The sequence below is a fragment of the Bos indicus genome, chromosome 14 (assembly GCF_029378745.1).
Source record: "Bos indicus isolate NIAB-ARS_2022 breed Sahiwal x Tharparkar chromosome 14, NIAB-ARS_B.indTharparkar_mat_pri_1.0, whole genome shotgun sequence".
Taxonomy (NCBI): Eukaryota; Metazoa; Chordata; class Mammalia; order Artiodactyla; family Bovidae; genus Bos; species Bos indicus.
In genome coordinates, this window is record NC_091773.1 from 21,032,652 (window position 1) to 21,050,541 (window position 17,890).

A 17,890-nucleotide genomic window follows, 5' to 3' on the forward strand; every position below is an offset into this window, starting at 1 on the left:
TTCCATGTCTGGGTTCTAACTGTTGCTTCCTGACCTGCATACAGATTTCTCAGGAGGCAGGTAAGGTGGTCTGGTATTCCCATCTCTTTAAGAATTGTCCACAGTTTGTTGTGACCTACACAGTCAAATGCTTTGGCATAATCAATAAAGTAGAAGTTTTTCTGGAATTCTCTTGCTTTTTCTATGATCCATTAGGTGCTAACCATTTGATCTCTAGTTCCTCTGCCTTTTCCAAATCCAGCTTGAACATCTGGAAGTTCTTGATTCACATACTGTTGAAGCCTGACTTGGAGAATTTTGAGCATTACTTTGCTAGCTTCTGAGATGAGTGCAATTGTGCAGTGATTGGAACATTCTTTGGCATTGCCTTTCTTTGGGATTGGAATGAAAACTGACCTTTTCTACTCCTGTGGCCACTAATGAGTTTTCCAAATTTGCTGGTATATTGAGTGCAACATTTTCACAGCATCATCTTTTAGGATTTGAAATAGCTCAACTGGAATTCCATCACCTCCACTATCTTTGTTCGTAGTGATACTTCCTAAGGCCCACTTGACTTCTTATTCCAGGATGTCTGGTTCTCGATGAATGGTCACACCATCATGGTTATCTGGCTTATGAATATCTTTTTTGTATAGTTCTTTTGTGTATTCTTGCTGCCTCTTAATATCTTCTGCTTCTGTTAGGGCCATACCATTTCTGTTCTTTATTGTCCCCATCTTTGCATGAAATGTTCCCTTGGTATCTCTAATTCCTTAAAGAGATCTCTAGTCTTTCCCATTCTATTGTTTTCCTCTGTTTCTTTTCATTGATCACTGAGGAAGGCTTTCTTATCTCTCCTTTCTGTTCTTTGGAACTCTGCATTCAGATGGGTATATCTTTCCTTTTCTCCTTTGCCTTTAGCTTCTCTTCTTTTCTCAGCTATTTGTAAGCCCTCCTCAGACAACCATTTTGCCTTTTTGCATTTCTTTTTTCTTGGGAATGGTCTTGATCCCTGCCTCCTGTACAATGTCACAGACCTCCGTCCATAGTTCTTCAGGCACTCTGTCTGTCAGATCTAGTCCCTTGAATCTACTTGTCACTTCTACTGTGTGACTGTAAGGGATTTTATTTAGGTCATACCTGAATGGCTAGTGGTTTTCTCTACTTTCTTCAGTTTAAGTCTGAATTTGGCAATAAGGAGTTCATGATCAGAGCCACAGTCAGCTCCTGGTCTTGTTTTTGCTGACTGTATAGAGCATTTCCATCTTTGGCTGCAAAGAATATAATCAATCTGATTTCAGTATTGACCATCTGCTGATGACCACTTACCAACTGAACAACAGCAAAAGGAAGCTTCAATACCCCACTTCTATTAAATCTTAAAATTGTATTTTTTAAAAGAAAAGCAAACTCAAAAACTGTTAGATAAAGAAAAAAGATATATAAACAAATTTAGAAATGAAAAAGGAAACATTACAATAGATAATACAGAAATAAAAAAGAATAAACTAAAGACTTCACCATAATACCTGATACTATAAAACTCCTGGGAGAAAACATAGGGAAAAAACTTCTTGACACTGGTCTTGACAATAATATTTTGGATATAATTCAAAATATGATATATGTTATGAAAGCATAGGCAATAAAAACCAAAACAGACGAGTGGTAGTACATTAAATTAAAATGATTTGCATAGCAAAAAAAATTTTTTTAAGCATTTTTAGTAATGTGAAAAAAATTTTTGCAAACCATGCATCCAATAATAAGTTAATTTCCAAAATATATAAGGAACTCATACTACTCAATACCAAAATACAAATATTACAGTTAAAAAGAGCAAGGGTCTAATAGACACTTCTCTAAAAAAGAAATGTAAATAGCTATCAAATACATAAAAATTTGCTCAATATTTCTAAATCTCGGTAACACAATTCAAAAACACAGTCAGATATCACCTTACACCAACTTGGTGTATCTTGCAACTATCAACAAAAGGATGGAAGATAATAATTTAGGCAAAGATAAGAAGAAAGGAAACCCTTGTGAATCTCTGGTGGGAATGTAAATTGGTACCACTCTTATAGAAATCAGTATGAGGATTCCTCTAAAGAGGTAAATAGGGGGTGCCAGCAATTATCCAGCAATCCCACTTCTGGATATTTTTCCAAATTAATTGAAATTTATATCTTGAAAATATATCAGTTTCCCTTATGCAAGATTTGTGGTGATTGTTCAGGTGCTAAGTCGTGTCCGACTCTTTGCAACCCCATGGACTGCAGGACTCCAGGCTTCCCTGTCCTCCACTACCTCTCAGAGTTTGCTCAAGTTATACAAGATTAATAGAGACCTTGGAGAAGGCAATGACACCCCACTCCAGTACTCTTGCCTGGAAAATCCCACGGATGGAGGAGCCTGGTAGGCTGCAGTCCATGGGGTCGCTAAGAGTCAGACACAACTGAGCGACTTCACTTTCACTTTTCACCTTCATGCATTGGAGAAGGAAATGGCAACCCACTCCAGTGTTCTTGCCTGGAGAGTCCCAGGGACGGGGGAGCCTGATGGGCTGCCGTCTATGGGATCGCACAGAGTCAGGCACGACTGAAGCACATATCTATCTATCTAATAGAGACCTAATGGGTAATGCGGTGATGGTAGGTAATGATATGAAATACTTGACATTTGCGGCAAGGATAGGTAATCAGTAAAGCACCCCTAGCATCCACTCTAGTAGTTATAGAGGTTGTGGTATATGAATTAGTTTGACTGTGGTGTGCTTTTTACAGTGCATACATTTATCAGAACATCAACTCATGCACCTTAAACACATAGGTTTATATGTCTAAGATATCATCAAAAAGCTGTATTAAAAAAAACTGATGAAATGGTTTAGTAAAGGGACTCAGTTCTTGCTAAATGTGATAAGACAACAGCTTTAAATAAGACATACTCTCATAGTATATAATATATCCCAGGTTACAAGGCAAATACATTAAAACCAGAGCTTATTTCTTATTTCACAAGAGATATTGTTTGTTTGGGGAATGTGATTGAGTTGCTGTGCATAGTACAAGTTTAAAAGTTCTAAATAGTATTTAAATTTTCATTGTGAAAAGTCTTAGAAATACTTAAAAAGGACAAGAGTTGGGGAAATATACTTTATTTTTTGTTTTTGTTGTTTTATGGCTATACAAAGACAATGTTATAATACCAAAACTGGTTATATTTTTTTCTCTGAAAGTAGAAATTCATAAATTCTCACTTCATTACTCAGAAAGCTTAGTAAATTTGCCATCAGTTTTTCAAAGCCTCATTAAACTTCCCAGAACTTTCCTAGTAGAACAAAGGGGTTCTGTTGAAGTCATGAGCAATATTGCAGTAATTTGATAATTAATTTAAAAGCTCATTTTATTGTTCCTGGGTACTTTTTTTAAAGTGCTGTTTTTATGATGTTAGTATAGATACTAATTCATCAAGGGTTACCAACATATTCTCATTGTTGGCCATTAGTAAACTTCCTAGGTTAAAAAAAAATACATATATGTATATATATTTGCTTACTATTTTTAACATTTCATTATTATTTTTATGTGTATCTACTTTTAAGTTATAATTTGATATAACACAAGAAGTCAGGGAATCCCCAGACTTCAAAATAGTCTGCCTTCTAAAGGCACTGCTGTCGCTTTATTCATTGAAATTCATGACCATCCCTGTAGGGAAACACTGTTAAAATCTTTCATAAACTAGTGTATACAGCATATTAATCCTAAATTACTGGATTTAACATGTGGCAGCCAAGGTAGTACTTTTTGAATAATAAGAGAAGGAAAAAGAAAATTGCTTTTTTATTTAGTGGAACAGAGCAGAATTTGGAAAACACCTCTAAACAGACATTTTCCCCAAAATCCTTCCTGCCCCCAATCTCCATGGTCTCAGAGACATCAAGTGGCCCCAAGAGAACTTCCCACATAATATAAGGTTTAGTGAGGCTTAAATCAGAAATTGAGGATTGAATCCCAGTAATGCTACTTACCAGCTATTCTCTATAAATCTTCATTTTCTGATTATAAATTGTGGATAAAAGTGTCTGCCCAAAAGGATTACTCTCAGGATGAAATGTTCCCTGCTTTGCAGGTAAGGATTGAGTATACAACACGATGAAGGGAACACTTTGTATGCTGAGTCAGCACCTGCCAGATCAGATCAGATCAGATCAGTCGCTCAGTTGTGTCCGACTCTTTGCAACCCCATGAATCGCAGCACGCCAGGCCTCCCTGACCATCACCAACTCCTGGAGTTCATTGAGACTCACGTCCATCGAGTCAGTGATGCCATCCAGCCATCTCATCCTCTGTCGTCCCCTTCTCCTCTTGCCCCCAGTCCCTCCCAGCATCAGAGTCTTTTCCAATGAGTCAACTCTTCGCACGAGGTGGCCGAAGTACTGGAGTTTCAGCTTTAGCATCCTTCCAAAGAAATCCCAGGGCTGATCTCCTTCAGAATGGACTGGTTGGATCTCCTTGCAGTCCAAGGGACTGTCAAGAGTCTTCTCCAACACCACAGTTCAAAAGCATCAATTCTTCGGCGCTCAGCCTTCTTCATAGTCCAACTCTTACATCCATACGTGATCACAGGAAAAACCATAACGTTGACTAGACGAACCTTTGTTGGCAAAGTAATATCTCTGCTTTTGAATATGCTATCTAGGTTGGTCATAACTTTCCTTCCAAGGAGTAAGCGTCTTTTAATTTCATGGCTGCAGTCACCATCTGTAGTGATTTTGGAGCCCCAAAAAATAAAGTCTGACACTGTTTCCACTGTTTCCCCATCTATTTGCCATGAAGTGATGGGACCGGATGCCATGATCTTCGTTTTCTGAATGTTGAGCTTTAAGCCAACTTTTTCAGTCTCTACTTTCACTTTCATCAAGAGGCTTTTTACTTCCTCTTCACTTTCTGCCATAAGGGTGGTGTCATCTGCATATCTGAGGTTATTGATATTTCTCACAGCAATCTTGATTCCAGCTTGTGTTTCTTCCAGTCCAGTGTTTCTCATGATGTACTCTGCATAGAAGTTAAATAAACAGGGTGACAATATACAGCCTTGATGAACTCCTTTTCCTATTTGGAACCAGTCTGTTGTTCCATGTCCAGTTCTAACTGTTGCTTCCTGACCTGCATACAAATTTCTCAAGAGGCAGATCAGGTGGTCTGGTATTCCCATCTCTTGAAGAATTTTCCACAGTTTGTTGTGATCCACACAGTCAAAGGCTTTGGCATAGTCAATAAAGCAGAAATAGATGCTTTTCTGGAACTCACTTGCTTTTTCCATGATCCAGCAGATGTTGGCAATTTGATCTCTGGTTCCTCTGCCTTTTCTAAAACCAGCTTGAACATCAGGAAGTTCACGGTTCACATATTGTTGAAGCCTGGCTTGGAGAATTTTGAGCATTACTTTACTAGCATGTGAGATGAGTGCAATTGTGCAGTAGTTTGAGCATTCTTTGGCATTGCCTTTCTTTGAGATTGGAATGAAAACTGACCTTTTCCAGTCCTGTGGCCACTGCTGAGTTTTCCAAATTCGCTGGCATATTGAGTGCAGCACTTTCACAGCATCATCTTTCAGGATTTGAAATAGCTCAACTGGAATTCCATCACCTTCACTAGCTTTGTTCGTAGTGATGCTTTCTAAGGCCCACTTGACTTCACATTCCAGGATGTCTGGCTCTAGGTTAGTGATCACACCATCGTGATTATCTGGGTCATGAAGATCTTTTTTGTACAGTTCTTCTGTGTATCCTTGCCATCTCTTCTTAATATCTTCTGCTTCTGTTAGGTCCATACCATTTCTGTCCTTTATCGAGCCCATCTTTGCATGAAATGTTCCTTTGGTATCTCTGATTTTCTTGAAGAGATCCCTAGTCTTTCCCATTCTATTGTTTTCCTCTATTTCTCTGCATTGATCGCTGAAGAAGGCTTTCTTATATCTCCTTGCTATTCTTTGGAACTCTGCATCCAGATGCTTATATCTTTCCTTTTCTCCTTTGCTTTTCGCTTCTCTTCTTTTCATAGCTATTTGTAAGGCCTCCCCAGACAGCCATTTTGCTTTTTTGCATTTCTTTTCCATGGGGATGGTCTTGATCCCTGTCTCCTGTACAATGTTACAAACCTCATTCCATGGTTCATCAGGCACTCTATCTATCAGATCTAGGCCCTTAAATCTATTTCTCACTTCCACTGTATAATCATAAGGGATTTGATTTAGGGCATACCTGAATGGTCTAGTGGTTTTCCCTACTTTCTTCAATTTAAGTCTGAATTTGGCAATAAGTAGTTCATGGTCTGAGCCACAGCTCAGCTTCTGGTCTTGTTTTTGCTGACTGTATAGAGCTTCTCCATCTCTGGCTAAAAAGAATAAAATCAATCTGATTTCGGTGTTGACCATCTGGTGATGTCCATGTGTAGAGTCTTCTCTTGTGTTGTTGGAAGAGGGTGTTTGTTATGACCAGTGAATTTTCTTGGCAAAACTCTATTAGTCTTTGCCCTGCTTCATTCCATATTCCAAGGCCAAATTTACCTGTTACTCCAGGTGTTTCTTGACTTCCTACTTTTGCATTCCAGTCCCCTATAATGAAAAGAACATCTTTTTTGGGTGTTAGTTCTAAAAGGTCTTGTAGGTCTTCATAGAACCGTTCAACTTCAGCTTATTCAGCATTACTGGTTGGGGCATAGACTTGGATTACTGTGATATTGAATGGCTTGCCTTGGAAACGAACAGAGATCATTCTGTCATTTGTGAGATTGTATCCAAGTATTGCATTTTGGACTCTTTTGTTGACCATGATGACCACTCCATTTCTTCTGAGGGATTCCTGCCCGCAGTAGTAGATATAATGGTCATCTGAGTTAAATTCACCCATTCCTGTCCATTTCAGTTCGCTGATTCCTAGAATGTCGACATTGTGTCTTGCCATCTCTTGTTTGACCACTTCCAACTTGCCTTGATTCATGGACCTGACATTCCAGGTTCCTATGCAATATTGCTCTTTACAGCATTGGAACTTGCTTCTATCACCAGTCACATCCACAGCTGGGTATTGTTTTTGCTTTGGCTCCATCCCTTCATTCTTTCTGGAGTTATTTCTCCACTGATCTCCAATAGCATATTGGGCACCTACTGACCTGGGGAGTTTCTCTTTCAGCAGAGACCCTACTAAAGAATGCATGATGTGCTGAAGTCTGTCTTTCAGAAGATAATGACTCATCGTCTAAGCAGATTCCTATTTGGCATTTGGAGGGCTCATGAACTAGGAAGTTTAATATTCACAAAGCCAAACCCAGGAGGCACTGGGGCCGACAACCTTCCTCTGTGTAGAAAGTGAAAGATCAGCTTCCTAGCTAGCCTGTTGCTCAGTTTCTCACTCTTTCTGGCATCCGGAACCAGAGGTTTTCTAGAACTCTCCTCTCATTGTGGACTCCCAGAGCCCCAGCTGTTTAGATTCTGGAGAAGAAAAGTGAGGATGGGGCGGCTCCTGCTTGTAATGAGGTCCTTTATCAAAGCAGTTTGGTGCCTCATACAGCAGTAGACACTAGAGCAGCTGGGAGTGAATGGGGATGGAGGTGGGGATGAGGTATGTGTGTTTGTGTGTGTGTGAACATGCATGCATGTGTGTGATTTCCATACAACTGACTTTATCCAAAATCATAGTGTAGAAGAAACTGGAGTGGCTGGAAGTAAATGTGGAGAATGAGTCAAGTGTGTGTGTGTGAGATTTACATACCTCTGATCTTACCTAAAACTTTATTTCAAACGCTTGATTGGAGCAGGGAAATGAATACATGAAGGAGAACTCTGCATTGGATACTCCTCTTCCTTGAAAAGAGCTCTTAAGCTCCTGGGAATCCCCAAGGGTTCTGAGTCATGTTTATTTCTCACTGAGAATGTTTCCTCCTTGTGCATAATTTATTTTCAAGCCTCTTATATTCTTCATAGGGATATTGAATTTTGTTTACCCACATATGTTAAGAATCCCAACTTCTTTTAATCTAGTAAACTAGAAAACTTAACCTGGTAGTTTTTAGGTAAAACATATATTAACTGCCTCCAAAGTAAGCAACTGTCAGAGGGAACATGTCGAGGGTGTGATTTTTTTTTCCTTTTTCCCCAAAGTCACCAGTCACCAATAGAAGAAATGGAATTGCATTTTGATTTAATATAAGTAAAAACATTTGAAAATCAAAATTTTAAGAATAAAGATATACTAGAAAGTTTTTCTAAGGAGGCAAAGTAACTCAAAATAATCAGGTATGGTGTTATCTTCTCATTATAAAAAAAAATCAAAATTGCAAAAATCATGAAAGCATTTGAAAATGGAAAAAAAAATAAAGTGAATTTTGACCCCTCTGGAACAATTTGCTTATGAAAATGGTAATTACCCTGGTAAAGCCCATTTGCAGTGCTTATCAGTACTCGATGTAACACAAACCTTGTTCAGTGAGGTATGTGCTGAAAACAGTTGGCAGCAATTTTTGTAAGACTGCAGCTGCCTGAGCTGGTGAAACCAGCTGCAACAGCTGTGCAGTGGTGTCTCATGTGGGCTTGGTTTGCATGTCTCTGATGTCACTGATGCTGATCATTTCTGACTATGCTGATCATCCTTTCGTGTACCTGCTGGCCATCTACACATCTTATCTGAGAGAAATGTCTATTCATATCGTCTGCCCAGTTTTTAATCAGAGTGTGTTGTGTTTTTTGCTGTTGAGTTATATGAATTCTTTATATTTTTGGATATTATGCCCTCACCAGATAATTTGCAAATCCTTCCTCAGTTATTCATCAAATATCTTGAAATCGTCCTTGACTCGAGTTTACTTTCAATCCCCCACATTTTTTAGTTGAAAAACTTTACAACTTCCTTTTTATCTTTAAATCATATTCCCACAGAGTTTATCAACAGTGTACCCAAATTATCATTTTAAGACTTAATACTAATTCTTGTCACTCTATGCCCAGAAATCTCCAGTGGCTTTCTGTGTCGCTTGGAGTAAAGCTCATAAGGGGCTGGAATGCCCTGCATTATTCCTCGACCTCATTTCTTGACCTGTTGTTGTTTTGTTAGTTACTAAGTTGTATCTGACTCTTTCGTGACCCCATGGGCTGTAGCCCTCCAGGCTCCTAAGTCCATGGGATTTCCCAGGCAAGAAGAATACTGGAGTGAGTTGCCATTCCCTTCTCCCCAGGATCTTCCCCACCCAGGGATCGAACCCACATCTCCTGTGTCTCCTGCATTGGCAGGTGGATTCTTTACCACTGAGCTGCCTGGGATGCCCCCATTATTCACTCATTTCATTCCATCCCTGTGCCAACAGCCCCTGGCTTTTCCTCAAGCTCTCCTAGACTATCTCCATCTCAGGGCCTCTGAAATTGACTTCTGCCTCAAGTGTTTCTCTCACAAACATCCAGATGGTTTACTTCTTTATCTCTTGAGGTTTTGCCTTCATGACGACATGGACTTCCCATCCCACAGCCCCTCCTACACTCTGCTCTTGACCATGCTTTATTTTCTTGACTGTACTTATCACTACATCCAGAAATATTAATTTGTTTATGCTCTTCCGTGTTGTATCCTGCTCGAGACTGTAACTCCTAGGAGGACATTTTTCTGTCTGCATTGCTTATGACTCTGTCTTTTCAACAAGGAAAAGACCTGATGCATAGTAAACTCTCAATAAATATTCATTGAGTGAATGATTACATTTTGAGGAGAGTTATGCTTAGGGAGATTCATGGGCTCCAGAAGAGCTCTGTTCCAAGGAGATGGTAAATGGCTCAATGAACATCATCTGCATCATCTGTGGATGCTCAGTAGATAGGTGGACCTGAAAGTCTAGAATTTACATTGGAAATGAGGAAAAGAGTGTTACTTGTGTATATAGCAATGCAAATCAAAGCCTCAGGAGTAGATGTGATGGTGAAAGATGACCACTGAGCTGAGGAAAGATGAGTTGATGTTGGAATCAAAGGCTAAACTTAAGCACATCTCTGCCTCCTGCTTTTTCTTCTGATTGCCGTTAATTTCTTGCCCACCCAACAGCTGAAAATAGGTGTAAAAATTTTAAAGTGCCAACTACATCAAATCCTTGACATATTCTTGACAAGGTATGAAAATATTAATCATTCCGAAATGTCTTCATATTTAGACTATTTATTTTTCTGACAACCAAGCTATAATCTCCAGTTTAACAGAGATGCGGCAGATATATTTTTGAGAAAAAGTTACTTGTATTGTTGCCCAGTTGCAACATTCAACAGTATTCTCCCTTTTACCAAGAGTACAGAAAGCACACCTCATGTTTTCCAAAGCCTTCCCACCTTTTTATACCTAGTGGATTTATACAAGTTGACACTGAACGTATTCAAAACCTGTGTGTAAAATGAGCTGGCTGCACAGAGAATGAAGGGGCTCTTTTGTGGACTGAATTGTGACCAGAGGAAACCTGCTGTATGACCAGTAACACCTCACAGTGACATGAGGCAGGTTACTAAAAATAAGGCTCCTGAAATCATAATGGCTGAAAAACTAAGATCACTTTTAGGTGGAGTCATTTTAGGAACTTAAAATACTTAAACCAGAGCTCTGGTGTTTTAATACTTAGCATCAGATACTAAGAACTTCCAACGTCATGAAGGGAATTACTTGGACCGCATAGCTCTCTCTCCTACATTGCATTGATTTAACAACCAAGTATGATCATCAAAACTAATTAAATTTAAAATGAGCGCACACATTATATTTCAGAAGTGAACCGTTTGGCTTATAGCATTGAAAATACTCATATCCCTTGCTTCAGGATTTCATATTCATTGTCCAACAGCAAATAGCAACTGATTCTAGAGAATAGTGAAGAGTACTTGTTAATCATTCTAATCCAAATTCTTCATTTGAATTGTCTCTAAAGATATAAAAATACTTTTAAATCTACTGCTTCTCTTTGTTTACACTTTATCAAGAGTAAAATTTTAATCTGGCTAAGTATATTTCTGTGCAGCATTGATCAATGTTGAAAAGACTCTCCTGGGTGATAATCATGTTAAGTCCTTCCAGCTCCTGGAGCACTGTATTTTGAAATAAACCTTCATTTGAAATTAACATATGAAACAAAAGTGCCAACAGTTTCCATAGGTTAGATATCTTCAATTCTAGTTGAGTTTATTGCACTTTAAAGAGAAGGTCCAGCTGTTATCTATTAGCGTGGTTATGTTTCATTTATCTCAAGGAAATTGATTTTTATTTTGTGTGACTCATCTCTCTGTCCCTTTCAGGAGCTGGAGTTTTCGAATCTCTTTGCTGTTCTCCACTGCATTCATTCCTTCTTCGCTGCCAAAGTGGCTTGTTTGGACCCTCTGTTTCTAGGCAGTCAGGCTGCTGCCTCTGCGGCTTCCAGCTCTGGAGTACCGAGCAAAGCCAAGTACATGACCTGACAGCCTGAGCTCAGCCTCCCTCTCATCTTGACTTGTAAACAGAATGACCTTACTCATCGCCGCAGACAATGGAGAAGCCATCACATCCCCAAGTTAGCAGTGAAGCCAAGTGGAAATCTGAGCAGAGAAGATCAGACGGATCCCCAAAGCATTGCAGTTCGAAGGTCTCGAGGGATCGTCCTAAATGAGCGGGACGACTTGCTCTTCCTCGTTGGGTCAGGACCGCTGCGTTGTTTTCATTGAAAGGGAAGACGAACCGATGAATGACTCGAGTGTGTAAATAATATAAAAATTGTAAGCTACCTATAAATAAAACACCCATTAAACAGTCACGTCTGTATTTTAGACTATTTTGTATGACAAATGCATGAAGGGCCTGATCAGGAACCAGTGCCCTGCTATTATGTGAGGAGCGACAGAAGAAGGCAGAGGCCCTGAGACCAGCGTGAAGACCCTTGTCCAAGAAGAGAGCACCTCAGCTCACTGGTGTGGATTTCTGCTTATAGCTTCAGCCCATGACTTGACAGTGGCACCCCAGTTTGTGTATGCTGTTGTAAATCATTGCTGAGAATTTCAAAAAGATCATTACATTTGACCTACAATAGACACAATGTGAAATGGAATGTTTCTTCCTGGGGTCACTGACACCAAATGTTGTATTCACAGCCAGTGTTCCTTCAAAGATGCCAAAATGTGCTAATTTAGCGAGAAATGAAGGAAACACCCGTGAACCTCTTGTTCTTTCCTTCATTTAATGAGATTTCTATTTTACCTGGAATTTATTATTAAATTAAAATTTCATAAATTTTCAGTGACCCCAAAACCTTTCATAGAGAAAATATCAATTCATGTGGTGTAAGAGACGGTTCCTTCTTGTATTCCTAACCCCACCTGGAGCTGGAGTTAATCCTGATGGGAAATGTCCCCAGGAGGTATTCTCAAATCTATTACTTTTGCTGGGTAGATAACATCATTCCATTTTAGTTAGAGCATATGAGAGAATAAGGTGAGATATGAAAATACAAGTTAAAACTTCTACAATAAAATAAAATAAAATTAAAAAAAAAATCCAAACAGAAAAAAAATAAATAAATAAAACTTCTACATTATCATGTCATAAAAAGCAGTCATACAATGACAAGTTTTAATTATTGTAGGCATCTTGTCCTAGGAATGTAGGTATAAAGGGGTTGGAAATTTGAAAGCCCTGAAGTGCACACAGCTCAGATCCCAGGTGTTTGTATAACATTGTCTGTCCTACACCACAGCTGTGCTGAGATCATCTTTTAAACAACCAGCTCCCTATTAAGAAAAAATTAGTTTTTTTATTAGTACACATGTTCCCAACTCAGTCAAACTTGTTGCATACTTCCTTGTGAAGATGACCAAGTATATAATAAGGTGGACTAATTTTAAAAAGAAGGAAAAAAAATCTCTCAGGAAGGAAACATTATTTGTAAAAAGGACACATGAACATTATAATTAAAAATGAACATCAAGCTATTTCCATAATCATTATAAATTATTAATTCACTCTGATCAACTCTTAAGCACATTAAATTGAAAAGAAGTGAAGGTTCAGGATTGTAGCTGAGCAAGTGCTCAGTTTGATCTAGGAGTCCTTTTAAAAAGAACTGGGGAAACTGGACAAAATACAGTTTTAACATAATTTATTTTAGTTAGAGCATTTAAATTTAAATAAATTTAAATAATTTATTTTGACCATCTAACTAAATACATTTTCAGAACGGGAATATGGTGGCTCAGGAGGTAAGAATCTGCCTGCAATGTTCCATCCCTGGATCAAGAAGATCCCCTAGAGAAGGGAATGGCAACCAGTATTCTTGCTGGGAGAATGCCATGGACAGAGGAGCCTGGCAGGCTATATAGCCCAGAGGGTTGCAAAAAAAGTCGGATATAACTGAGCGACTAACATGGCATAATGGGGATATGACTATGGCATTATGGCTCACTGTTTTTTGATCAGATACAACAGTCATTCTAAAATCAGAAGCCACCAAAGACATACTTAGGAGGCCACCAGCTCAAGGTGGCGGGGTATGGAGGGATGGGCCCCTGCTTCAGGATCTGAGCAGAGAAGCCAGCTCATCACAGGACCTCTGTCATCACCTTGAGTGTGTGTTAGCCTGCCCCATATTGGGGTGACGTCCGTGCGTCCATAATGTGATGATCAGTCGGGCCACAGGCAATAGGAAATGGGCTACTCAACCTAAAGAAAGAGAAAGTTTGAAGCTTTCTACATGTATAACACAATCATTTAAAAATGTCAGATTTTGTAAAAACTCCATTCAAAAAAATAGCAAAAAAAGCAATTTAATTAAATGCCCTTTTTGTATGCCATAAAGCTCGTCTAGGCTGTGCTTATGTGTATGTAAAGGAAAAGGTGCACAATGAGATATGTGTGGGTATATGTCTCCTTGTATCACACACACACACACACACGTGTATATATAATAAAATGCTAAACAAATTCTATAGAAGAATATATTTCAAGTAAATATATTAATATACTTTAAATTTACATTGTAAATTGCAGGCTAAATTAAAATTTATGATAATACCATGTTGAGTTTATTTTTGATACTACTGGAAAACAAAACCCACAGGCCTAAATTGCTACTTAACATGACTAGTAGAGAAGCCACCTATTACAAAAGTATTACTTTGATTTTCCTCAGTTAGCAAATAACATTTAACATATTTTTTCACTGTGCAATGATTAGACACTGAAATTTGTTATAACTTGGACTCCTTGAATGAGAAAACTTAGAAATAAACAAAAATATTCAGATTAATCTCTACTTCTCGTGTAATTTAGATTTAGATGCATGAGATTTTCTCCTTAAATCCTAGTTTATACTAGAGCCATTTTAACAGCAGAAAGCTTGATTATGTGTTAATCTCTCCAGTGCCTTGGTATATGTGTGTATGTGTGTGTGTGTACATACACAATATACATATATATACATATATGTATACATATGTGTGTATATAAATACATGCTAAAGTTCATGATGGTATACATTGTATAAGCTCAAAGGGAACATTACATTATACATACTTGGGTCAGAGAAAGGAGTTCAAATATCATTTGGCCTCTTTGCTAACTACTATAACAATGTATATTGCCTGATAAAGAGTCACAGTTCATTTAAGCTGAAGTATATTAAAGCAGGGACATTTGTAATTTGTTATATTGCAACAAGTATTTATTTCAAAGCTACTGTAATAGATAATGTAAGTGTAATGTGTACCCCAACATTTACCATCCAACACTATTTTTAAGGGAAAATAATAAGCGTGTCATTTCTTGCCCATTTTTCAGGCATGCACCAACTTAGAGTTTTAAAGCCTTTGATCACAAAACACATTCATCAAGAAGAAACAAGTCCTTGAAAATAAATGCCAACCCCATATTCACTATGTCAGCAGAGAGACTTTCCTTTGGGAACATTAAAGTTAGAGGTTTCCCTCGTTTTCAAAAACAAAACTTGTCATAAACTTTGTTTACATGGAATGCTGGGTTTGAGAAATGCTTGATTTATTACTGTGAAAAAGTATTCATCCTAATACAGATGTAGAATTACTGCTAGAAATCAGCAATGTGGAGAAGCTTTAAAAGCACAGGGGAGATCTTGTGCATAGCTCTTTAAGGTAAGTGTTAATGTTCTATAATATTAACACACGCTTCACACTGCTGTCCTGATGACTCTCCGTAAAGAATTACTTTATTCATTCCTCTAAAACTCTTGTTTATGATTTACTTTTATTGCCTAATACTTTAAAATTATAATTCACTTCTTTGCACATTTGAAGTTGCTTTTAAAGATAAATAGAATACTATAAATGTTATATATTTTATACATATTAAAACGCAATGAAAATACCAGAAGTATGAAATGTAAATATATTTATTTCATTTTTAATTGTTTTGGTGGATGTTTGTAAAATGTAAATTAATATCTGTGACAACAACTTGTCACTTGTTCTTTAAGTTCATTAATGTACTACTAATAAAACTGTACCTTTTTTTAATGACGCATACAGGAAAATAAAAACATAGTTTTTACTACATCTGTGTTTTCACTTCCTGGGTTTGATTTGTAGAGTTCACAGATGTTTAGAGCATGTCCTTAGAAGACTTGGCTGCCATGAACAGGGCCGGTGGTGAGCTGCTTCCCTTGGGTGCATAACCCTAAGAAGACAATTTCTGGCCCACCAGTATGAAATGGAGCAGGACCCTATGGCCCTTCCCTCCGTGTCTTTTGCCTGCCTTTCATCTGTGGAAACACTTTAGCCAAAGAATAAGTTTAATCAGAGAAGTGAGAACATGCAGAAACAAAGGAAAATGGTCAAAGGAGATCAAATAATAATAATGTAGTCATTAAGCACAGTCAAGGACCTTTACTTAGTTCCTTCTCAAGGGTTATAGATCATATTCTGAGCCGTATCCTGTGAACTGTCTTATAGATACTGAAACCCCTACCAAGTGGAAGAAGTTAACTACATGATGACCAGACTGACATAAGCTGCTACAGTTTCAAGAAATGGCCTCAGGGAAATGGAAACCAACTGACCCTAGAACTGAAGATTAACTGCACCTAAAGCAATCAAGATGATGTTGGTCAGACCACTGATGGCCAATTTAAGATAACTGTTAGAGCTGACTGCTGTTTCTGCATGTAACCTCCTCCCTGCATCTATGAAACCCCTGCCCCCGATTGTCAAGGGTGAGAGGGGAGGAGTTGGCCTGTGGACAGGAGTCTACACTCCCCACCGGTTGTCATCATCCAAAATAAAGCAAACTTTCCTTTCCACCAATCTGGACTGTTTATTGACTTTTGAGCAGCTTTTAGTAACAAGCATTAATGTTTGTGAAGATTAGTTATCTGGCCCCGAAAGGCCCTAGAGATGGAATAAAGATATTTGTCCAATTATTTAAGCAACCAGAATTACTGAAAGCAAGACTAGAGTTGTGAGTGGCTTCACCATTGTGAAGCCATCAGAGTTATGGCTTCACAATGGTCCATTAAGAGCTGAATCTATACTGAGAAGACTGGTCTGACAGGACATCACTCTCTGGTCATTCGTAACTGAGAAGCAGCTCATTTCTGTGTCATAAGAGACTCCAGTCAGGCAATTACAGTGCCAAAGAGTGAACAATTGTAGAAATAGTTTTGAAACAATTCTGATATCTATGTTATTTTAGTTTCTTAATGATTATCTATTTGTTCTCATTTTATCTTTTTTTGAAAAAAATTTGCTGGAAAATTAATACTTGTTCATCGTAAATAATTAAACCAATCAAAAAGAACACAAAAACTCCAAATAGATACCATATTAAGTCTCACCACCACCAAAAACAAGCACAATTCCTCTTAGATGAACTTTATACATATATCTGATCCAAGAAGATCCCGCATGCTGTGGAGCAACTAAGCCCAAGCATCACAACTACTGAGCCTGTGCTCTAGAGCCAGGAGCCGCGACTACCGATGCCTGAGTGCCCTAAGGCCCATGCTCCACGAAAGAGATGCCAACATAGTGAGAAGTCTGCACATCAAAGCTAGAGCGTAGCCTGCACAGCAATAAAGATACAGTACGGTCAAAAATAAATAAATAAAATTAAAAAAAAAAAAAAGCTGAATTCTTCTGACACGTTCACAGCACTTGGCCACCTTGACTGCTCTGGCTGAAATTACCATCCCTCTCAAGCTTTAGTTTCTACAAAGGCTGTGACCGTGGCTACACTGCTTAGCTGTGTATCTTCACCACTGAGCTGACCCTGGAACACAAAAGGGGCTTAATGAAAAGGGCTACTGCTAAATGATTTCAATAAAAGTACTAATTAAAAGTGAAGCTTTGTTCGGAATTAAAGGGAATGAAGAATTAAAGAATGAAGAATTGATGCTTTTGAGCTGTGGTCTTGGAGAAGTTTATTGAGAGTCCCTTGGACTACAAGGAGATCAAACAAGTCAATCCAAAAGGAAATCAGTCCTGAATATTCATTGGAAGGACTGATGCCAAAGCTGAAACTCCAATACTTTGGCTACCTGATGCGAAGAACTGTCTCACTAGAAAAGACCCTGATGCTGGGAAAGATTGAAGGCAAGAGGAGAAGGGGGTGACAGAGGATCAGATGGTTGGATGGCATCACTGACATGATGGACATGAGTTTAAGCAAGCTCTGGGAGTCGGTGATGGGCAGGGAAGCCTGGCATGCTGCAGTCCATGGGATCTCAAATAGTCAGACACGGCTAAACAACTGAACTGAACTGAAAATGAATGACATTGCAAATTAAGTGATCCAATATACATGGCGGGGCCCAAGTCAAGGACCACCTATTGTAATTCCTATCAGTCACCACATTCAGGCTCCCATCACCTACCAAGAATATTTATCTCC

The 17,890-nt window shown here is 38.4% G+C and overlaps 1 protein-coding gene across 1 annotated transcript in view; it reads left to right on the forward strand.

Moving 5' to 3' along the window:
- Positions 1-15,405, forward strand: part of SNTG1 (syntrophin gamma 1) — a 420,423-nt gene extending 405,018 nt beyond the window's left edge. The window contains exon 20 of the mRNA XM_019973430.2: positions 11,305-15,405. Coding sequence (XP_019828989.1) covers positions 11,305-11,463 — 159 coding nt within the window. The 3' untranslated portion in view covers positions 11,464-15,405. The remainder of the gene's footprint in view (positions 1-11,304) is intronic.
- The last annotated feature ends 2,485 nt before the right edge of the window (positions 15,406-17,890 follow it).